At 44.0% G+C, this 19,943-nt stretch overlaps 2 protein-coding genes across 4 annotated transcripts in view; one reads left to right on the forward strand and one right to left on the reverse strand.

The window, feature by feature from the left end:
• Positions 1 to 919: 919 nt before the first annotated feature.
• On the reverse strand, positions 920 to 7,450 carry LOC129829353 (transmembrane protease serine 12-like). The gene is made up of 4 exons (XM_055891021.1): positions 7,160 to 7,450; positions 6,507 to 6,784; positions 1,379 to 1,521; positions 920 to 1,203 (listed from the first exon to the last, which is right to left on the reverse strand). The coding sequence occupies exons 1-4, from the start codon at positions 7,354 to 7,356 to the stop codon at positions 958 to 960; spliced, it is 864 nt and encodes a 287-aa protein (XP_055746996.1). The 5' UTR covers positions 7,357 to 7,450; the 3' UTR covers positions 920 to 957.
• A 1,124-nt stretch (positions 7,451 to 8,574) lies between these two features.
• LOC129829621 (sodium channel protein type 8 subunit alpha-like) overlaps positions 8,575 to 19,943 on the forward strand; it is a 109,642-nt gene continuing 98,273 nt past the window's right edge. For 2 of the 3 annotated variants that reach the window (XM_055891419.1, XM_055891421.1), the window contains exon 1: positions 8,575 to 8,727. The gene's annotated coding sequence lies outside the window, so the exon portion shown is untranslated. Of the gene's footprint in view, positions 8,728 to 9,178; positions 9,566 to 19,943 lie in introns of those variants that run through there. The other variant, XM_055891420.1, reaches the window with a different exon arrangement.

Here is a 19,943-nt window from a genome sequence, read left to right on the forward strand (position 1 = left end):
CAAAACGCAGATATAAAATATAAAACATGCATTACCTTTGACGAGATTCTTTTGTTGGCACTCCAATATGTCCCATAAACATCACAAATGGTCCTTTTTTTCGATTAATTCCGTCCATATATATCCAAATTGTCCATTTATTTGGCACCGTTGATCCAGAAAAAAACAGCTTCCAATTTGCAAAGTCACTACAAAATATCTCAAAAATTACCTCTAAACTTTGCCAAAACATTTCAAAGTACTTTTTTAATACAACTTAAGGTATTTGTAAACATTAATAATCAATCAAATTGAAGACGGGCCTATCTGTTTTCAATACAGGAGATCAACAAACAAACGCTACATTTTTTAGTCTTGCGCAACTCTCAAACAGTACACATGATGTTACTCTACTTCCTGATGGCCTTCTTCTTCATTGCACAAATGAATAACCTCAACCTATTTCCTAAGACTGGTGACATCCAGTGGAAGCAGTAGGAACTGAGAACACAGTGATTAGAAATCTGGCTTTCCAATGAAAACTCATTGAACAGACAGTGACTTTAAAAAAATACATTTTTTAAATGGTTATTCCTCTGGGTTTTGCCTGCTACATAAGTTCTGTTATACTTACAAATATGATTCAAACAGTTTTAGAAACTTCAGAGTGTTTTTTATCCAAATCTACTAATAATATGCATATCTTATATTCTGGGGATGAGTAGAAGGAAGTTGAAATTGGGCACGCTATTTTTCCCAAAGTGAAAACTCTGCCCTAGGCCTAGCTAATGTTTTTATGGGCTACTATGATAAAGACAGTGGAAACAATGGCCTTTTGGCATTTCACAGATTTATCCTTCAAAAATCATTAAATTGTTGAAATGATCCATCAAATATATCCTACGGAGCCTTTAAATAATATGGTTTATTTAGGCTACTCCTGAGAAGTGACAGAAAACTATTGACAATGTAAAGTCATCAAAACCAAAATGTAATGACCATCCATGAGATGGACAGGACGAAGATGAAACTGTTATCTAGCTGACAGACGGCTGACAGGGATCTTGACTGAGTCGTCTTCAGCCAGGCTGAGTACTTGCTGGCCCTAGTATACACTCCGGGTCTTTTAGGCAATCCGCAGGCATCCCCAAAACTTGTCACGCCAACAATGTAGAATTTTTCCTGATCCTCACTGAAGCACTGGAGTGGGCCTCCACTGTCTCCCTTCATAATGCAGTGAAAACAGAGTGTGTTCATGGTATTATCATGGAGAACACAACTTTATTCTAATGGACTACGTCCCAAATGGAACCCTATTTTCCATGAGCTCTGGTCAAAAGTAGTGCAGTATAAAGGGAATTGTGTGCTATTTTGGACACAGACATAATTGCCACCTCACCTGACATGTGTCGACCACCCCGGTCTCAGAGCCAGCACAGATCATGCCATTCTTGATGTAACCGTTGTACCAGTCGATCCGGTTACAAGTATTTTGCTCAAACAGCTCCACCTCAGCTTCTTGCAGTGTGTCCATTGGCTTTCCTAAAGAGATACCAGACACACATTGTTCCAAGATGGCGTAGCAGTAAGACGTGTGTGTTTGTCTTTGTCTTATCCCGTGTTTTATCCCGTGTAAATAGCCAGTCTTTTTCGTATATATCTTAATCTCACTTTCTATCTACGAACTAAATATACTTTCCTGCAACCCGCCTCACCCAATGTGGTACGGATCTGCTGTTTTTATTCCTTATAACTGGAACTTCCATCAGGAGCTAGCCAGCTAACTAGCTACTAGTCTTTGTTAGCCACGGCTAGCGGTTTTCACTTTTTTCTCGGTCATCAGCCAGCCAGCCAGCCTTAGCTCAGACAACACTTGCCTGTCTGCACAGCACGATATCAACCCAGAGCATATCGGACTGCTTCTCTCTACCACATCACCGGATTCCTGCCGCTCTGGATCATTAAACCGGATCATCGCAGCTAACTAGCTGCAAACGAGTGGCTACTGTTAACTAACGCCTCTGTCCCGAAGCAAGCACCAGCTAGCCTCGAGCTAGGCCCATATACCAGCTAATTCTAGGGCTACAATACCTCCTTTTCCAATTGGCCTGGACTCTTTATTGTCGACACGGAGCCCCGCTGATCCATCACGACTGGACTGTCGACATGATCGACCGATCGACCGATGTGGTCTCAACAGGCTATTATGTTACGATGTCGCCGAACAACCATCTACTAGCCCCGGCCCGCTAGCTTTTCTGAACGCTGTGTCCCCTGCTCACCAAGCATAGTAGTGACTACCGAACGGCACCCTGACTCACCTATTGTTGGTGTTTTGCCCCTATGATCACTCGGCTACACAGCTGATGCCCCCTGGACTGTTTCAATAACACGGTACCTCGTTCTGTTTACCAGTCGGCCCCAGCCTCGAACTCAGGTCCTGTATGTACCTAACTGACCTTTCATCGCCATTTACCTGTTGTCTTCGCTCTCCTGATCAACACCTTTGTTTGCTTTATGCCTCTCTCTAATGTCAGTATGCCTTGTCTACTACTGTCTTGGCTAGTTCTTACTGTTTTATTTCACTGTAGAGCCCTCAGCCCCGCTCAAAATGCCTTAGATAGCTCTTTTGTCCCACCCCACACACACGCGGAGACCTCAATGGGCTTAACTGGTGCCTCCAGAGACGAGACCTCTCTCATTGTCACTCAACGCCTAGGTTTACCTCCACTGTACTCGCAACCTACCATACCATTCATTGTCTGTACATTATGCCCTGAATCTATTCTACCACGTCCATAAATCTGCTCCTTTTATTCTCTGTCCCCAACGCACAAGACGACCAGATCTTATAGCCTTTAGCCGTACCCTTATCCTACTCCTTTGTTGTTCCTCTGGTGAAGTAGAGGTGAACCCAGGCCCTGAAGCCCCCAGTTCCGCTCCTATTCCCCAGGCACTATCATTTGTTGACTTCTGTAACCGTAAAAGCCTTGGTTTCATGCATGTTAACATCAGAAGCCTCATCCCTAAGTTTGTTTTATTCACTGCTTTAGCACACTCCGCCTACCCTGATGTCCTAGCCGTGTCTGAATCCTGGCTTAGGAAGGCCACCAAAAATTCCATCCCCAACTACAATATTTTCTGCCAAGATAGAACTTCCAAAGGGGGTGGAGTTGCAATCTACTGCAGAGATAGCCTGCAGAGTTCTGTCATGCTGTACAGGTCTCTGCCCAAACAGTTCGAGCTTCTACTTTTAAAAATCCACCTTTCCAGAAAAAAGTCTATCACTGTTGCCGCTTGTTATAGACCCCGCTCAGCCCTCAGCTGTGCCCTGAACACCACATGTAAATTAATTGTCCCCCATTTATCTTCAGAGTTTGTACTGTTAGGTGACCTAAACTGGGATATGCTTAACACCCCGGCCGTCCTACAATCTAAGCTTGATGCCCTCAATCTTACAGAAATGATCAAGGAACCTACCAGGTACAACCCTAAATCCATAAACACGGGCACCCTCATAGATTTCATCCTGACCAACCTGCCCTCTAAATACACCTCTGATGTCTTCAACCAGGATCTCAGTGATCACTGCCTCATTGCCTGCGTCCGTAATGGCTCCACGGTCAAACGACTACCCCTCATCACTGTCAAACGCTCCCTAAAACACTTCAGCGAGCAGGCCTTTCTAATCGACCTGGCCCGGGTATCCTGGAAAGATATTGACCTCATTCCATCAGCAGAGGATGCCTGGTTATTCTTTAAAAGTGCTTTCCTCACCATCTTAAATAAGCATGCCCCATTCAAAAAATGTAGAACGAAGAACAGATATAGCCCTTGGTTCACTCCAGACTTGTCTGCCCTTTACCAGCACAAAAAACATCCTGTGGCGTACTGCATTAGCATCGAATAGCCCTCGCGATATGCAACTTTTCAGGGAAGTTAGGAACAAATAGACACAGGCAGTTAGGAAAGCAAAGGCTAGCTTTTTCAAACAGAAATTTGCATCCTGTAGCTCTAACTCCCAAAAATTCTGTGACACTAAAGTCCATGGAGAATAAGAGCACCTCCCAGCTGCCCACTGCACTGAGGCTAGGAAACACTGTCACCACTGATAAATCTACGATAATCGATCATTTCAATAAGCATTTTTCCACGGCTGGCGATGCTTTCCACCTGGTTATCCTTACCCCGGTCAACAGCTCTGCACCCCCCACAGCAACTTGCCCAAGCCTCCCCCATTTCTCCTTCACCCAAATCCAGATAGCTGATGTTCTGAAAGAGCCGCAAAATCTGGACCCCTACAAATCAGCTGGGCTAGACAATCTGGACCCTTTCTTTCTAAAACTTTCTGCTGCAATTGTTGCAACCCCTATTGCTAGCCTGTTCAACCTCTCTTTCATATCGTCTAAGATCCCTAAAGATTGGAAAGCTGCCGCGGTCATCCCCCTCTTCAAGGGAGGAGACACTCTAGACCCAAATTGTTAAAGACCTATATCTATCCTACCCTGCCTTTCTAAAGTCATCGAAAGCCAAGTTAACAAACAGATCACCGACCATTTCAAATCCCATCGTACCTTCTCCGCTATGCAATCTGGTTTCCGAGCGGGTCATGGGTGCACCTCAGCCACACTCAAGGTCCTAAAAGATATCATAACCACCATCGATAAAAGACAATACTGTGCAGCCATCTTCATCGACCTGGCCAAGGCTTTCGACTCTGTCAATCACTGCATTCTTATCGGCAAACTCAACAACCTTGGTTTCTCAAATGACTGCCTCGCCTCATTCACCAACTACTTCTCAGATAGAGTTCAGTGTGTCAAATCGGTGGGCCTGTTGTCTGGACCTCTGGCAGTCTCTATGGGGGTTCAATTTCTTGGGCCGACTCTTTTTTCTGTATACATCAATGATGTCGCTCTTGCTGCTGGTGATTCCCGGATCCACCTCTACGCAGACGACACCATTCTGTATAATTCTGGCCCTTCTTTGAACACTGTGCTAACAAACCTCCAGACGAGCTTCAATGCAATACAACACTTCTTCCGTGGCCTTCAACTGCTCTTAAATGCAAGTAAAACTAAATGCATGCTCTTCAACCGATAGCTGCCCGCACCTGCTCGCCAGTCCAGCATCACTACTCTGGATGGCTCTGACTTATAATATGTGGACAACTACAAATACCTAGGTGTCTGGTTAGACTGTACACTCTCCTTCCCGACTCACATTAAGCATCTCCAATTCAAAATTAAATCTAGAATCGGTTTCCTATTTCACAACAAAGCATTCTTCACTCATGCTGCCAAACATACCCTCGTAAAACTGACTATCCTACCGATCCTTGACTTCGGCGATGTCATTTACAAAATAGCTTCCAACACTCTACTCAGCAAATTGGATGTATTCTATCAGTGCCATCCGTTTTGTCACCAAAGCCCCATATACTACCCACCACTGCGACCTGTATGCTCTCGTTGGCTGCACTCGCTTCATATTCATCACCAAACACACTGGCTCTAGGTCATCTATAAGTCTTTGCTAGGTAAAGCCCCGCCTTATCTCAGCTCACTGGTCACTATAGCAGCACCCACCCGTAGCACGCGCTCCAGCAGGTATATTTCACTGGTCATCCCCAAAGCCAACTCCTAATTTGGCCGCCTTTCCTTCAAGTTCTCTGCTGCCAATGACTGGAACGAATTGCAAAAATTATTGAAGCTGGAGTCTTATATCTTCCTCATTAACTTTAAGCATCAGCTGTCAGAGCAGCTTAACAATCATTGCACCTGTACACAGCCCATCTGTAAATAGTCCACCCAACTACCTCATCCCAATATTGTTATTTATGTTTTTGCGCCTTTGCACCCCAGTAGCTCTACTTCCACATTCATCTTCTGCACATCTATCACTCCAGTGTTTAATTGCTAAATTGTAATTATTTTGCCACTGCGGCCTATTTATTGCCTTACCTCCCTAATCTTACTACATTTGCACACACTGTATATAGATTTTTCTATTGTGTTATTGACTGTACGTTTGTTTATCCCATGTGTAACTCTGTGTTGTTTGTGTCGCACTGCTTTGCTTTATCTTGGCCAGGTTGCAGTTGTACTGTAATTGAGAACTTGTTCTCAACTGGCCTACCTGGTTAAATAAAGGTGAAATAAAAAACAAATAAAAAACATGCTGTATTCACCTACTGTTAAATTCAACATTCAGCACTGTTATACCCTTGTAGCCTGGTCCCAGAAATGTTTATGCAATCATGTCAACTCCTTGTCATGCATGACAAGGAGTGGCATAATGGCACAAACAAACTGGTACCCAGGCTAAGGCTCTTAACACCTAAACTTCTCTTCATCCAGGGGTGCTGCATTGTGGTTGACCCTGTTGTCCTCTCACATGGATGTGTTTGTGTTATAGGGGGGGGTTGAGAGCAGAGCAGGAGGCCAGTTTCCGATGTTACAGTTTGATTCATAACGGTTGTATTGTATCATATTGTATTGTCATTTTCTAATAGATCCCACACAAACCTTTGAAAGAAGTGCTGCCCCAACCACTGACGAAACATTGGTTGAGGTTTAAGTCAAACTCCTCCATCTCGTCTTCCACTGTACAGACAGGCTGGACAAAGTCTGTGTACTCCAGTGGAGAGCTGAGACGCATAAGAGCTATGTCGTTGGAGTAGCTGGGGTGGTGGAACTTCTCATGGGCTCTGACCTCCACAACATAGCGGTGCTGGGAGTACCGCCCTGGTTCTGTTAGCACGTTGAGTCCTGCCACCACGCGCAGACTGGACATCCTATGGGGTCTGGGTGCAGCAAAAGCAGTTGGGGGGTTAAACAACAGAAATGATTATTTTGAGCAGAAGAGTATCAGCAGCTTTTTCCATTGTTTACTGACTAGAAGGAAAAAGGCAATATTGAACGATAAGAAAGTATGTATCTGTCACTGCAATGTAATTTCTAAGTTAAATCTTTTTGTCTTATTAAGCCTATAAGCAATTTAAGAAAATATTTTTGATCAGTGACACTTTCAATGATGTATCTCAAGTGATTGTAGCCTACCTGTTTGGCTTTATCTTTTTGCATGTATGATTAGGCATGGTGATGGCTGGGTAGCCTATTTAGATTTAATATAGGCTATTCATGTGATTTATTTCTTGTTGGTTATATAGATGACTCACGGAACGATAGTGAAGCAGTGTGCAGCGGTGAGCACCCAGTGGCTGTTGAGGATGGTCCCGCCACAGAGATGCCAGGACCTCACCTGCACGCTGACCTGCCAAGGCCATGCACCCAAAGGTGCATTGCGCCCTCCAACAACACGTGACCCTCCTGGAGCGTCCGCCAACGGCCGCTGTCCGCAAGCTGTCATCACCATCGCAGAATAATGGAAATGTAGGATGTAAATTTAAGTTTCAGTTGAAAGTTATGCAGGTCAAGCATGCGCACTAATGATTACATATGAAACTGATTATCACAGTAGGCCGAGTATGGCAAAAGTAAACACCCTTTACTCTGCTTATCATAATCGGTGTAAGGTCAAAATCAAAGTAAACATACACTGATTAAAACACCTGGTTTTCTGATTAAAACACCTGGTTTCGAATTATTAGGACATGTGCACGATTTAATCGGCGTTCCAGCGGTATATTTAATCTGCGCATGTGCTAGCACCGATAGCACAAGACTCCCTCAGTAGGCTGGAATCAGCTTTCGCGTCATCGCTTATTGGCAACATTTAGCGCGCTCGTTGCGCACAAGGCTCTTCATGATACATCTGGTATTGATCTAGGACTTACTTCCTTGTGCTGAAACTTCAGATAACAATACGCTTATGGACAGGGCACATTGTAAAAAGATTCCAAATGTCCTAACGTCCATCTTTATGTGAGGAAAATGTAGGCGGACTAAACTGGCAGGTGGATTGGTGGAACTCCAATCATTGATTGATTGATTCATGTATTGTTCCAAAGCAAAAAGGTGTCGGCTTTGTGACGTAATAAAAAGTTTGGTCACCTTTTTTTTTTTTTTTTTTTTTTACTGTAGGCTATGTGTGAGGTCACTTATCAATAACTAGGGACTGGGATAATGTTGGTACCGGCTATCATAGGCTACAATATAATTTCAGATTTTGCATATAATTATTTGCAACGAATGTTTACGCAGCCCAATTTACGCAGTGTCTCATGTCATCACTGTAGCCCACATCAATAGCCTAATGATCACGTACAGACAGTAAAACATTATTGTATGCCAACAACTCATTAGGCTACATTGGCCACGATGTAGGTCTACAGTAGCCTAAACGGCATTTCATCCATCATAAATCTTACAAGACTGGAAAAGTGGTCCACAACGGTGGTCCACAATATCAGCTGATATGGCTCATTCAGTTGCTGTGCCTGTGCTGAACACCCTACAGGCTAGTATTTTTTTTAACTATTTCACCTCTTGTCGAGGTATTTGAACAAAGTTAGATAACAATTCACCTCTTTATTTTGTTAACATGTACAGTAGACCTGTTTTTGACGCACAAATGAATGGTGGTGGTGTCACTGATTTCTTCAGTAAAATGCATTTGCCGACACTCCCTTACATTTCTGCTGAGTGTCATCAATTATGCAGCCAGGGTAGCTGCGAGCACTGAGAGGTAGCAGCAACAATATGACGACAACCCCAGTTTCTCCCGAATCTTTTCGACATCTGCAGCCGAGCAACGCCTTTCTGAGTTCCTTGTAATGCTTATAAAGTAGGTCAATTCTTAGCTTTTTCTAAAATGGTTGCATGTTTTGATGAATTGGTTGGTTCTATAGTCTGTCAATAACCTGATAAAAATGTCGCAGAGCCGCTCTCTGACCAGCATCTTTTTTTGTTGCTTGAATTGGCTGCCTGCCTTAGCCTCAACCTGATTCCCGTAATATTTAAGCTTAATCGATATATTGCTAATATCCTTCACTGAGCTAGCCATAATATTGTTCAGACAAATAGGAACAATTATAAGGAGAAGACGATGGCCACAATTTTGACAGCTTTAAAACTCAATGATTTAATTTTTAATTTTTTTATTATGATTATCAAACAAAAATGTATGATTTTGTGCTTAAATTGTATTTCATTTCGTGGTAGTTATGACACGCTGCAAATATTGGCCAAACGAATGTATGGTAATGGGCGCCAGTAGCCTGACGAGTTCATTCTCTCCCCCACCTTCCCCCAAAAATGCTCATCAATCTAATCGAGCCTATTCTAACATGTAGGGGTGTTTTCTCTGGTACCAGAGCCTTTGAAACTATGCTGCTATCCTTCACGAGTCTTTTTCATCAACCTTTCATCTCAAAATTGATCATCAAAGCAAGAACCTTACCACCATTGTAATTTCGTTGCATACACTTAGCCTGGTATCGATCAGGTGGTCTACATGGCTTTACGGGTGTGGTAGCCTACACATCTCCTTCCTTCAATTGGAGACGACTTTAGGACTAGGCAGTGCGTAAAACGCTCAGAATGTCCTAGAAACATTGAATTACCGGAGAAAAGGATGGAGAACTATATATTTTTCCTGAGTCTACTATGTTGATGTCGATAAGGTAGGACTATGTATTCGAGATGGGACATTTTGCACGGTGGGAAAATATAACCGCCTAAAATCCTAACATAGAAACCACCCACTGCAGCATTTCGTTGTGTTTCTTAGGCTGTGATGGGCCGCACTTTTGGGTAGGCTGGTGCTCAACGCGTACATTGCAATATCTGTGCACGATGGTTAATTTGTCGTATTATGTACAGTAAATCTACAAACCGACTTTGTGATAAGATTGGCAACGGTAGAATGATCGATATAAAAACACACGTTTTGTTATACATCATAACATTCAGTGGTACTCGATTGACGGTGTTTCGCCTATTACTCCTCCCGTGAAAATCAGATTAGATAACAACGATACACTAAACTAGTGTGCATGTCTTTGGCAGGGAGACTGCTGTCATTGAGTTTGTAGTAAACAATAGTAGCCTGAAATTGATAGGGCCATCGACTGCCAGGAATATGGCAGGTTCTGGTGCAACCCACTGAGATCTGTCTGCTTCGTTACAGAATATAGATTGCCATTTGCCATCATACCATGTCGCCGAATGTGTATCCTAGGCTATATTTGGAAAATGTTTGTCATTATGTGAAGTAAGGACATTTGAATTAGCCTAAGGCCATTTGGCCACAGGTTTACCTGTGAGTCACCGTCGTTAACAGCAAGAGCTGCATGGTGCTTTCTGTATACTCTGTCTAAGATGGTTACATAAAACTAGGCCGGTGCACCGCCACCGGATGAAAGAAAATGACAGAAAAATTGTTAATTTCATATTATGTCCCACTGCGTCCAAGCAAGAATATAATATGAGGGACGGTTGCTATCGAAGGTATGCTGATGCATAGGCTAGCCTAATCTTACATTAGCCAGTGTGGTAACATTTACGGAGGTAAGTAAACGCTGTAGCCTAAAAAAACGTCATGTGCATTTTGATATTGCTTGTGTTTGTTTAATCAACGGAACATATTCCATTATCGGATTATACGACACCTGCAGCCCCATATCCCTGTTAGTATTAATGTAGCCTATGACTTTAGACTTATGGCCTGCATCCTAAGATTCATTTCTGCCCAAATATCTTGTCCTGTTATCATTAACGCCCCAATACAATACTTTTTCGGAGTAAAGCAATCAAAGAAAAAGAGTGTGCATGTTGATATTGTATTCAGAAGTCATTTTTTTACAAGATATTTGAGCCACTACTCTCGCTTGCCTCTATCGATCTCGTGGTGCTGAAATGGGACAGCGCCCGTGAGCAGCGCGAGACGAGGGAGAGAGAACTGCGTTCCACTCCCTTTTCCCTTCTTTCTTTTATCTCTGATTTTAGGCTGCAGTATTGTTGCTGTTCTAGCCTGTTAGAAGTGTTTCGGGCTGCCTGTAAGGTTGGTTACGTTGTCAATCCCTGTGTTTAGTTATATTGTGCCAATGCAAACAACACAGTTATACAACAAGCTCTACAGTGGACGAGCATTCAGTGTGAGGACAAACACTGACATTTACTGTTTTATCGTTGGTTGAATTTAATAATTAATTTGAAATCGTGAGATTTATACAACGTTATTCATTGCAATATGTTAGCGGGATGTTTCGATATTTGCAGGTTTATACATGATAAATGATAGGCCCATTTTGGAGGTAGCGTTCATCCTCCCCAGACCTTGGTTCAGAGGTTAGATGAATCCTCTACAGAATATGTAGGCTATAGATGTATAATTTGTCGTTTGTGTGAATTGTCCTTATAGGAGTATACCAGACCTGTACTCTGGACAGCTTGATGACATGAGCTTGAGAGTCACAAAAACGTTAAGAATATTGACTTCAAACATTGATGACGGGCAGTTTGTGTGTGCGTGCATGCGTGTGAAATTGCACTTTGACTGAAGTCATATCATAGAGAAACATTGTATGTTGTTGAATAGTGATTGTGGTCGTGTTTAGAAATGGTCTTTAGACAGATGCCCCAACATGATTATGTACTAGTCATGTGCAGTACCCTATTATGTGAGGGTGGTATATGGGAACTGGATCTACCAGCAACTGAATTTGTGCTGTAATATTGATATTTTTTCAATGAAATTGAAAGCAAAGGTACAGGTATACTGTATTGGGAACCCACAATACTTACTGTAAAACAGTGCCAATGTAATGAGGAATGTAAATTAAAGTTCCTGTAGTGTATTAGCTTGTGGGATTAGACTGTGCAGCGTATTAGTGGGATTAGACTGTGTTGTGTATTAGTGGGGTTAGACTGTGTTGTGTATTAGTGGGATTAGACTGTGTAGCGTATTAGTGGGATTAGACTGTAGCGTATTAGTGGGATTAGACTATGTAGCGTATTAGTGGGATTAGACTGTGTTGTGTATTAGTGGGGTTAGATTTTAGTGTACTAGTGATATTAGACTATATAGTGTATTAGTGGGATTAGACTGTGTAGTGTATTAGTGGGATTAGACAGTAGTGTATTAGTGGGATTAGACTGTGTTGTGTATTAGTGGGATTAGAATGTGTTGTGTATTAGTGGGATTAGATTGTGCAGTTTATTGGTGGGATTAGACGGTGTAGTGTATTAGTGGGATTAGACAGTAGTGTATTAGTGGGATTAGACTGTGTTGTGTATTAGTGGGATTAGACTGTGTTGTGTATTAGTGGGATTAGATTGTGCAGTTTATTGGTGGGATTAGACTGTGTTGTGTATTAGTGGGATTAGATTGTGCAGTTTATTGGTGGGATTAGACTGTGTTGTGTATTAGTGGGATTAGATTGTGCAGTTCATTGGTGGGATTAGATTTGAGTGTATTAGTAGTATTATACTGTCACTTTGACTGAAGTCATATCATAGAGAAACATGTCACGACCGTCGTATGAATAATTGGACCAAGGCGCAGCGTGAGTAGAGTTCCAAATTTTAATTATAGTGAAACTTCCAAAACAACAAAGATATAACGATCGTGAAATACGTAGCGCACATAGGCAATCATACAAAACAATATCCCCCATAGCAGGTGGGAAAAAGGACACACTAAATATGATCCCCAATTAGAGGTAACGATCATCAGCTGCCTCCAATTGGGAACCATACACACACACCAACATAGAAATATACTACCTAGAAACGCCCCTAGTCACGCCCTGACCTAAAACACCATAGAGAACCCCGAGGGCTCACTATGGTCAGGGCGTGGCAAAACATTGTATGTTGTTGAATAGTGATTGTGGTCATGTTTAGAAATGGTCTTTTGACAGATGCCCCAACATGATTATGTACTAGTCATGTGCAGTACCCTATTATGTGAGGGTGGTATGGGAACTGGATCTACCAGCAGTACCCTATTATGTGAGGGTGGTATATGGGAACTGGATCTACCAGCAACTGAATTTGTGCTGTAATATTTATATTGTTTCCTTACAGTTACACATCCCATAGTCTGTTGTGGTCTGTTGCCAGGTAGGCCTCTTTTTTCCTCTGCTTGCACAGAGATTCATGACACGGCACATTTCTATACTACCACTTTACTACTGTACTATTACCATAATACTGTTGTATTTTATACATTTTGCCAAGCATGGTTAGCATGGAGTGTGATAGTGAAAAACTTGCCATTATAGAAGTAGATGGCAGGCAAAAATATATATATTTTTTTAATTAGATTCTATGCTTGCCATACCTAAACAATATTTGTTTTTTATACTGCACTCTTAGAAGATAAGGTGCTATCTAGAACCTAAAAGGGTTCTTCGGCTGTCCACATTTTTTTGTTCCAGGCAGAACGCTTTCCACAGAGGGTTCTATATGGAACCCAATAGGGTTCTACCTGGAACCAAAAAGGTTCTACCTGGAACCAAAAAGGGTTTTTCTAAGAGTGTGATGGTAATGATAATATCCTTTCAGCATTCATTATTGTTACAGTAAGAGCAGCGCCTCTTTCTACAGATCTAACTCAACTGAATATACAGTACCAGTCAAAAGTTTGGACACACCTACTCATTCAAGGCTTTTTCTTCATTGTTTCTATTCTCTACATTGTAGAATAATAGTGAAGACATCAAAACTATCAAATAGCACATATGGAATCATGTAATAACCAAAATAGTGTTAAACAAATCAAAATATATTTTACCCACACAACACCATAGAAAGAGGCGAGGCTCTGCGATCTGCCTGGTACAGTTGAAACCAGGATTCATCCATGAAGAGCACCCTTCTCCAGCGTGCCAGTGGCCATTGAAGGTGAGCATTTGCCCACTGAATCCGGTTACGACGCCGAACTGCAGACAGATCAAGACCCTGGTGAGGACAACGAACACGCAGATGAGCTTCCCTGAGACGGTTTCTGACAGTTTGTGCAGAAATTCTTCTTTGTGTAAACCCACCGTTTCATCAGCTGTCCAGGTGGCTGGTCTCAGACGATCCCGCAGGTGAAGAAGCTGGATGTGGAGGTCCTGGGCTGGCGTGGTTACACGATGTCTGCGGTTGTGAGGCCAGTTGGATATTCTGACAAATTTTCTAAAATATTTAGATTTAAATAATTTATCAGATACTCCTTTTCTGAGCGACTTACAGTAGAGAGTGCATACATTTAATATTTTTCTGTACTGGTCCCCCGTGGGAATCGAACCCCCTGGCGTTGCAAGTGTAATGCTTTACCAACTGAGCAACGTAGAACTAAAACAACGTTGGAGACAGCTTATGGTAGAGATATTAACATTAAATTATCTAGTAACAGTCAGCATGGAAAATGCACGCTCCCTCAAAACTTGAGACATCTGTGGCATTGTGTTGTGTGACAAACTGCCTTTTATTGTCCCCGGCACAAGGTGCACCTGTGCAATGATCTTACTGTTTAATGAGCTTCTTGATATGCCATACCTGTCAGGTGGATGGATTATCTTGGCGAAGGATACATGCTCACTAACAGGGAGGTAAACAAATTTGTGCACAAAATGTGAGAGAAATAAGCTTTGTGTGCCTATGGAACATTTCTGGGATCTTTTATTTCAGCTCATGAAACATGGGACCAACACTTTACATGTTGCGTTTATATTTTTTGTTCAGTATATATATTTAATTTAATGTCCTTTTCTATAACTGTTCTGTACTTCGTCTGTTCTGAACTACGTTTTATGTGGACCCCAGGAAGAGTAGCTGTCACGATCGTTCTCCTCCTCTTCGTCTGAAGAGGAGAAGCATGGGTCGGACCAATACGCGTCGAGGTATGCAGTCATAATGAATTTATTTAAATGAAAGACGAACACTTAATACAAACTATACAAAAACAAGAAAACGACCGTGAAGCTACAAACGTTGTGCACAAACATACAGGCTACTAACGTTCTTACATAGACAATTACCCACAACCAATGAGAGCCTATGGCTACCCTAAATAAGGCTCCCAATCAGAGACAACCGAAATCAGCTGTCTCTAATTGGGAACTCATTCAGGTAACCATAGACTCTCCTAGACAACTAAACATACATAGACAATACTAGAAACATGTACTCCACACAAACCCATATACTATACACAACCCCTTTACCATAAACAACACCCAAAACCAACAAAACAAAAACATTCCCCATGTCACACCCTGACCTAACTAAAATAATAAAGAAAAACAAGAATACTAAGGCCAGGGCGTGACATAACCCCCCCCTTGAGGCGCGAACTCCGGGCGCACCATACACAGTCTAGGGGAGGGTCTGGGTGGGCTTCCATCCACGGTGGCGGCTCCGGCTCTGGTCGCGGTCCCCACGTCACCACAGTACCTAAACACCTCCTAGGCTTCCTCCAAACGACCCCCCTCCACATTAACCCCATTGTATTAAAGGGCAGTTCCGGACTAAGGGACAGCTCCGAACTAAGGGCCAGTACCAGGGTAAGGGGCAGTACCAGGGTCAGGGGCAGTACCAGGGTAAGGGGCAGCACCAGGGTAAGGGGCAGCACCAGGGTAAGTGGCAGCACCAGGGTAAGGGGCAGTACCAGGGTAAGGGGCAGCTCCGGACTGAGGAATGGCAGCTCCGGACTGAGGAATGGCAGCTCCGGACTGAGGGACTGCAGCTCCGGACTGAGGGACGGCCCATGGCTGGCTGACAGATCTGGCTGCTCATGGCTGGCTAACGGATCTGGCTGCTCATGGCTGGCTGACGGATCTGGCTGCTCATGGCTGGCTGACGGATCTGGCTGCTCATGGCTAACTGACGGATCTGGCTGCTCATGGCTAGCTGACGGATCTGGCTGCTCATGGCTAGCTGACGGATCTGGCTGCTCATGGCTAGCTGACGGATCTGGCTGCTCATGGCTAGCTGACGGATCTGGCTGCTCATGGCTGGCTGACGGATCTGGCTGCTCATGGCTAGCTGACGGATCTGGCTGCTCATGGCTAGCTGACGGATCTGGCTGCTCATGGCTAGCTGACGGATCTGGCTGCTCATGGCTAGCTGACGGATCTGGCTGCTCATGGCTAGCTGACGGATCTGGCTGCTCATGGCTAGCTGACGGATCTGGCTGCTCATGGCTAGCTGACGGATCTGGCTGCTCATGGCTGGCTGACTGATCTGGCAGATCCTGTCTGGTTGGCGGCTCTGGCAGATCCTGTCTGGTTGGCGGCTCTGGCAGATCCTGTCTGGTTGGCGGCTCTGGCAGATCCTGTCTGACGGACGGCTCTAGCGGCTCCTGTCTGGCTGGCGGCTCTAGCGGCTCCTGTCTGGCGGACGGCTCAGTGGGCTCATGGCAGACGGGCGGCTTTGCAGGCTCATGGCAGACGGGCGGCTTTGCAGGCTCATTGCAGACGGATGGCTCAGATGGCGCTGGGGAGACGGATGGCTCAGATGGCGCTGGGGAGACGGATGGCTCAGATGGCGCTGGGGAGACGAGCAGTTCAGTCAACGCTGTGCAGACGGCAGACTCCTGCCGGCTGAGGCGCACTGTGGCCTGGTGCGTGGTGCCGGGACTGGTGGCACCGGGCTGGGGACACGCATCTCAGGGCTAGTGCGGGGAGCAGCAACAGGACGCACAGGACTCTGGGGACACACAGGAGGCTTGGTGCGTGGTTTAGACACTGGTGGTAAAGGGCTGGAGACACGCACCATATAGCTAGTGCGTGGAGGAGGCACTGGTGGTACTGGGTTGGGGCGGGGAGGTGGCGCCGGAAATACCGGACCGTGCAGGCGTACTGGCTCCCTTGAACGCCGAGCCTGCCCAACCTTACCTGGTTCTATGCTCCCCGTCGCCTGACCAGTGCGGGGAGGTGGAATAACCCGCACCGGCCTATGTAGGCGAACCGGGGACACCATGCGTAAGGCTGGTGCCATGTACGCCGGCCCGAGGAGACGCACTGGTGACCAGATGCGTTGGGCCGGCTTCATGACATATGGCTCAACGCTCAGTCTAGCCCGGCCGATACGTGGAGCTGAAATGTACCGAACCGGGCTATGCACGCGTACAGGAGACACCGTGCGCTCTACTGCGTAACACGGTGTCTGCCCGTACTCTCGCTCTCCACGGTAAGTACAGGGAGTAGGCGCAGGTTTCCTACCTGACTTCGCCACACTCCCTTTAAGGCCCCCCCCCAAGAAATTTTTGGGTTGTACTCACGGGCTTCCAGCCTTGTCTCCGTGCTGCCTCCTCATATCGCCTCCTCTCGGCTTTCGCTGCCTCCAGCTCTTCACGAGGGAGGCGATATTCTCCAGGTTGATCCCAAGGCCCCTTACCATCCAGTATCTCCTCCCATGTCCAGAAATCCTTTGTGGTTAGGTCCTGTTGCCGCCTTCCATGCCGCTTGGTCCTATGGTGGGTAATTCTGTCACGATCGTTCTCCTCCTCTTCGTCTGAAGAGGAGAAGCATGGGTCGGACCAATACGCGTCGAGGTATGCAGTCATAATGAATTTATTTAAATGAAAGACGAACACTTAATACAAACTATACAAAAACAAGAAAACGACCGTGAAGCTACAAACGTTGTGCACAAACATACAGGCTACTAACGTTCTTACATAGACAATTACCCACAACCAATGAGAGCCTATGGCTACCCTAAATAAGGCTCCCAATCAGAGACAACCGAAATCAGCTGTCTCTAATTGGGAACTCATTCAGGTAACCATAGACTCTCCTAGACAACTAAACATACATAGACAATACTAGAAACATGTACTCCACACAAACCCATATACTATACACAACCCCTTTACCATAAACAACACCCAAAACCAACAAAACAAAAACATTCCCCATGTCACACCCTGACCTAACTAAAATAATAAAGAAAAACAAGAATACTAAGGCCAGGGCGTGACAGTAGCTTCTGCATGTGCAGTAGCTAATGAGGATCCTAATAAACAAAACTAAATAAACTAACATCCCAGGCCTGAATCAACCACACATTTTATGCAAGTTACGGCATCAGTATCTTCAATTGATAGAGAGCACAAATAATCTACAGTTGAAGTCGGAAGTTTACATACACCTTAGCCAAATACATTTAAACTCAGTTTTTCACAATTCCTGACATTTAATCCTAGTAAAAATTCCCTGTCTTAGGTCAGTTAGGATCACCACTTTAAGTTAAGAATGTGAAATGTCAGAATAATAGTAGAGAGAATGATTTATTTCAGCATTTATTTATTTCATCACATTGCCAGTGGGTCAGAAGTTTACATACACTCAATTAGTATTTGGTAGTATTGCCTTTAAATTGTTTACCTTGGGTCAAACATTTAGGGTAGCCTTCCACAAGCTTCCCACAATAAGTTGGGTAAATTTTGGCCCATTCCTCCTGACAAAGCTGGTGTAACTGAGTCAGGTTTGTAGGCCTCCTTGCTCGCACACACTTTTTCAGTTCTGCCCATACATTGTCTATAGCACAGGTGTCAAACTCATTCCACGGAGGGCCGAGTGTCTGCGGGTTTTCGCTCCACCCTTGTACTTGATTGATGAATTAACATCACTAATTAGTTAGGAACTCCCCACACCTGGTTGTCTAGGGCTTTATTGAAAGGAAAGACCAAAAACCTGCAGACACAAGGCCCTCCGTGGAATGAGTTTGACACCCCTGGTCTATAGGATTGAGGTCAAGGCTTTGTGATGGTCACTCCAATACCTTGACTTTGTTGTCCTTAAGCCATTTTGCCACAGCTTTGGAAGTATGCTTGGGGTCTTTGTCCATTTGGAAGACCCATTTGCGACCAAGCTTTAACTTCCTGACTGATGTATTGAGATGTTGCTTCAATATATCCACATAATTTTCCTGCCTCATGATGCCATCTATTTTGTGAAGTGCACCAGTCCCTCCTGCAGCAAAGCACCCCCACAACATGATGCTGCCACGCCCGTGCTTCACGGTTGGGATGGTGTTCTTCGGCTTGCAAGCCTCCCCCTTTTTTCTCCAAACATAACGATGGTCATTATGGCCAAACAGTTCTATTTTTGTTTCATCAGACCAAAGGACATTTCTACAAAAAGTACAATCTTTGTCCCCATGTGCAGATGCAAACCGTAGTCTGGCTTTTTTGTGGCGGTTTTGGAGAAGTGGCTTCTTCCTTGCTGAGTGGCCTTTCAGGTTATGTCGATATAGGACTAGTTTTTACTGTGGATATAGATACTTTTGTTTCTGTTTCCTCCAGCATTATTCACAAGGTCTTTTGCTTTTGTTCTGGGATTGATTTGCACTTTTCGCACCAGAGTACGTTCATCTCTAGGAGATGAGCTGTATGACGGCTGCGTGGTCCCATGGCGTTTATACTTGCATATTATTGTTTGTACAGATGAATGTGGTACCTTCAGGCGTTTGGAAATTGCTCCCAAGGATGAACCAGACTTGTGGAGGTCTACAATTTTTTTTCTGAGGTCTTGGCTGATTTCTTTTGATTTTCCCATGATGTCAAGCAAAGAGGCACTGAGTTTGAAGGTAGGCCTTGAAATACATCCACAGGTACACCTCCAATTGACTCAAATTATGTCAATTATCCTATTAGAAGCTTCTAAAGCCATGACATCATTTTTTTGAATTTTCCAAGCTGTTTAAAGACACAGTCAACTTAGTATATTTAAACTTCTGACCCACTGGAATTGTGATACAGTGAATTATAAGTAAAAAAAATCTGTCAGTAAACAATAGTTGGAAAAATGACTTGTGTCATGCACAAAGTAGATGTCCTAACCAACTTGCCAAAACGATAGTTTGTTAACAAGAAATGTGTGGAGTGGTTGAAAAACGAGTTTTAATGACTCCAACCTAAGTGTATGTTAACTCCCGACTTCAACTGTATGTGAGCAATACACTAATTTGTATTTTCTTCCAATACAATATTCATGGAGCTAGCGTTATATATTTTAATAAAACACAGGGTGTCCTCTACAGCATTTAAAGCCTTTGTCCGTTTCC

This window comes from Salvelinus fontinalis, chromosome 31 (genome assembly GCF_029448725.1).
Source record: "Salvelinus fontinalis isolate EN_2023a chromosome 31, ASM2944872v1, whole genome shotgun sequence".
NCBI lineage: Eukaryota > Metazoa > Chordata > Actinopteri > Salmoniformes > Salmonidae > Salvelinus > Salvelinus fontinalis.

What these genes read in the sequence shown, in the direction of transcription:
- LOC129829353 (XM_055891021.1), bottom strand. Translation starts at nt 7,356, where the DNA reads ATGGTGATGACAGCTTGCGGACAGCGGCCGTTGGCGGACGCTCCAGGA. An exon ending in CACTGCTTCACTATCGTTCC is followed by an intron (nt 6,785 to 7,159) that starts GTGAGTCATCTA and finishes TGCTGCACCCAG; the next exon opens with ACCCCATAGGATGTCCAGTC. An exon ending in GGGCAGCACTTCTTTCAAAG is followed by an intron (nt 1,522 to 6,506) that starts GTTTGTGTGGGA and finishes GTATCTCTTTAG; the next exon opens with GAAAGCCAATGGACACACTG.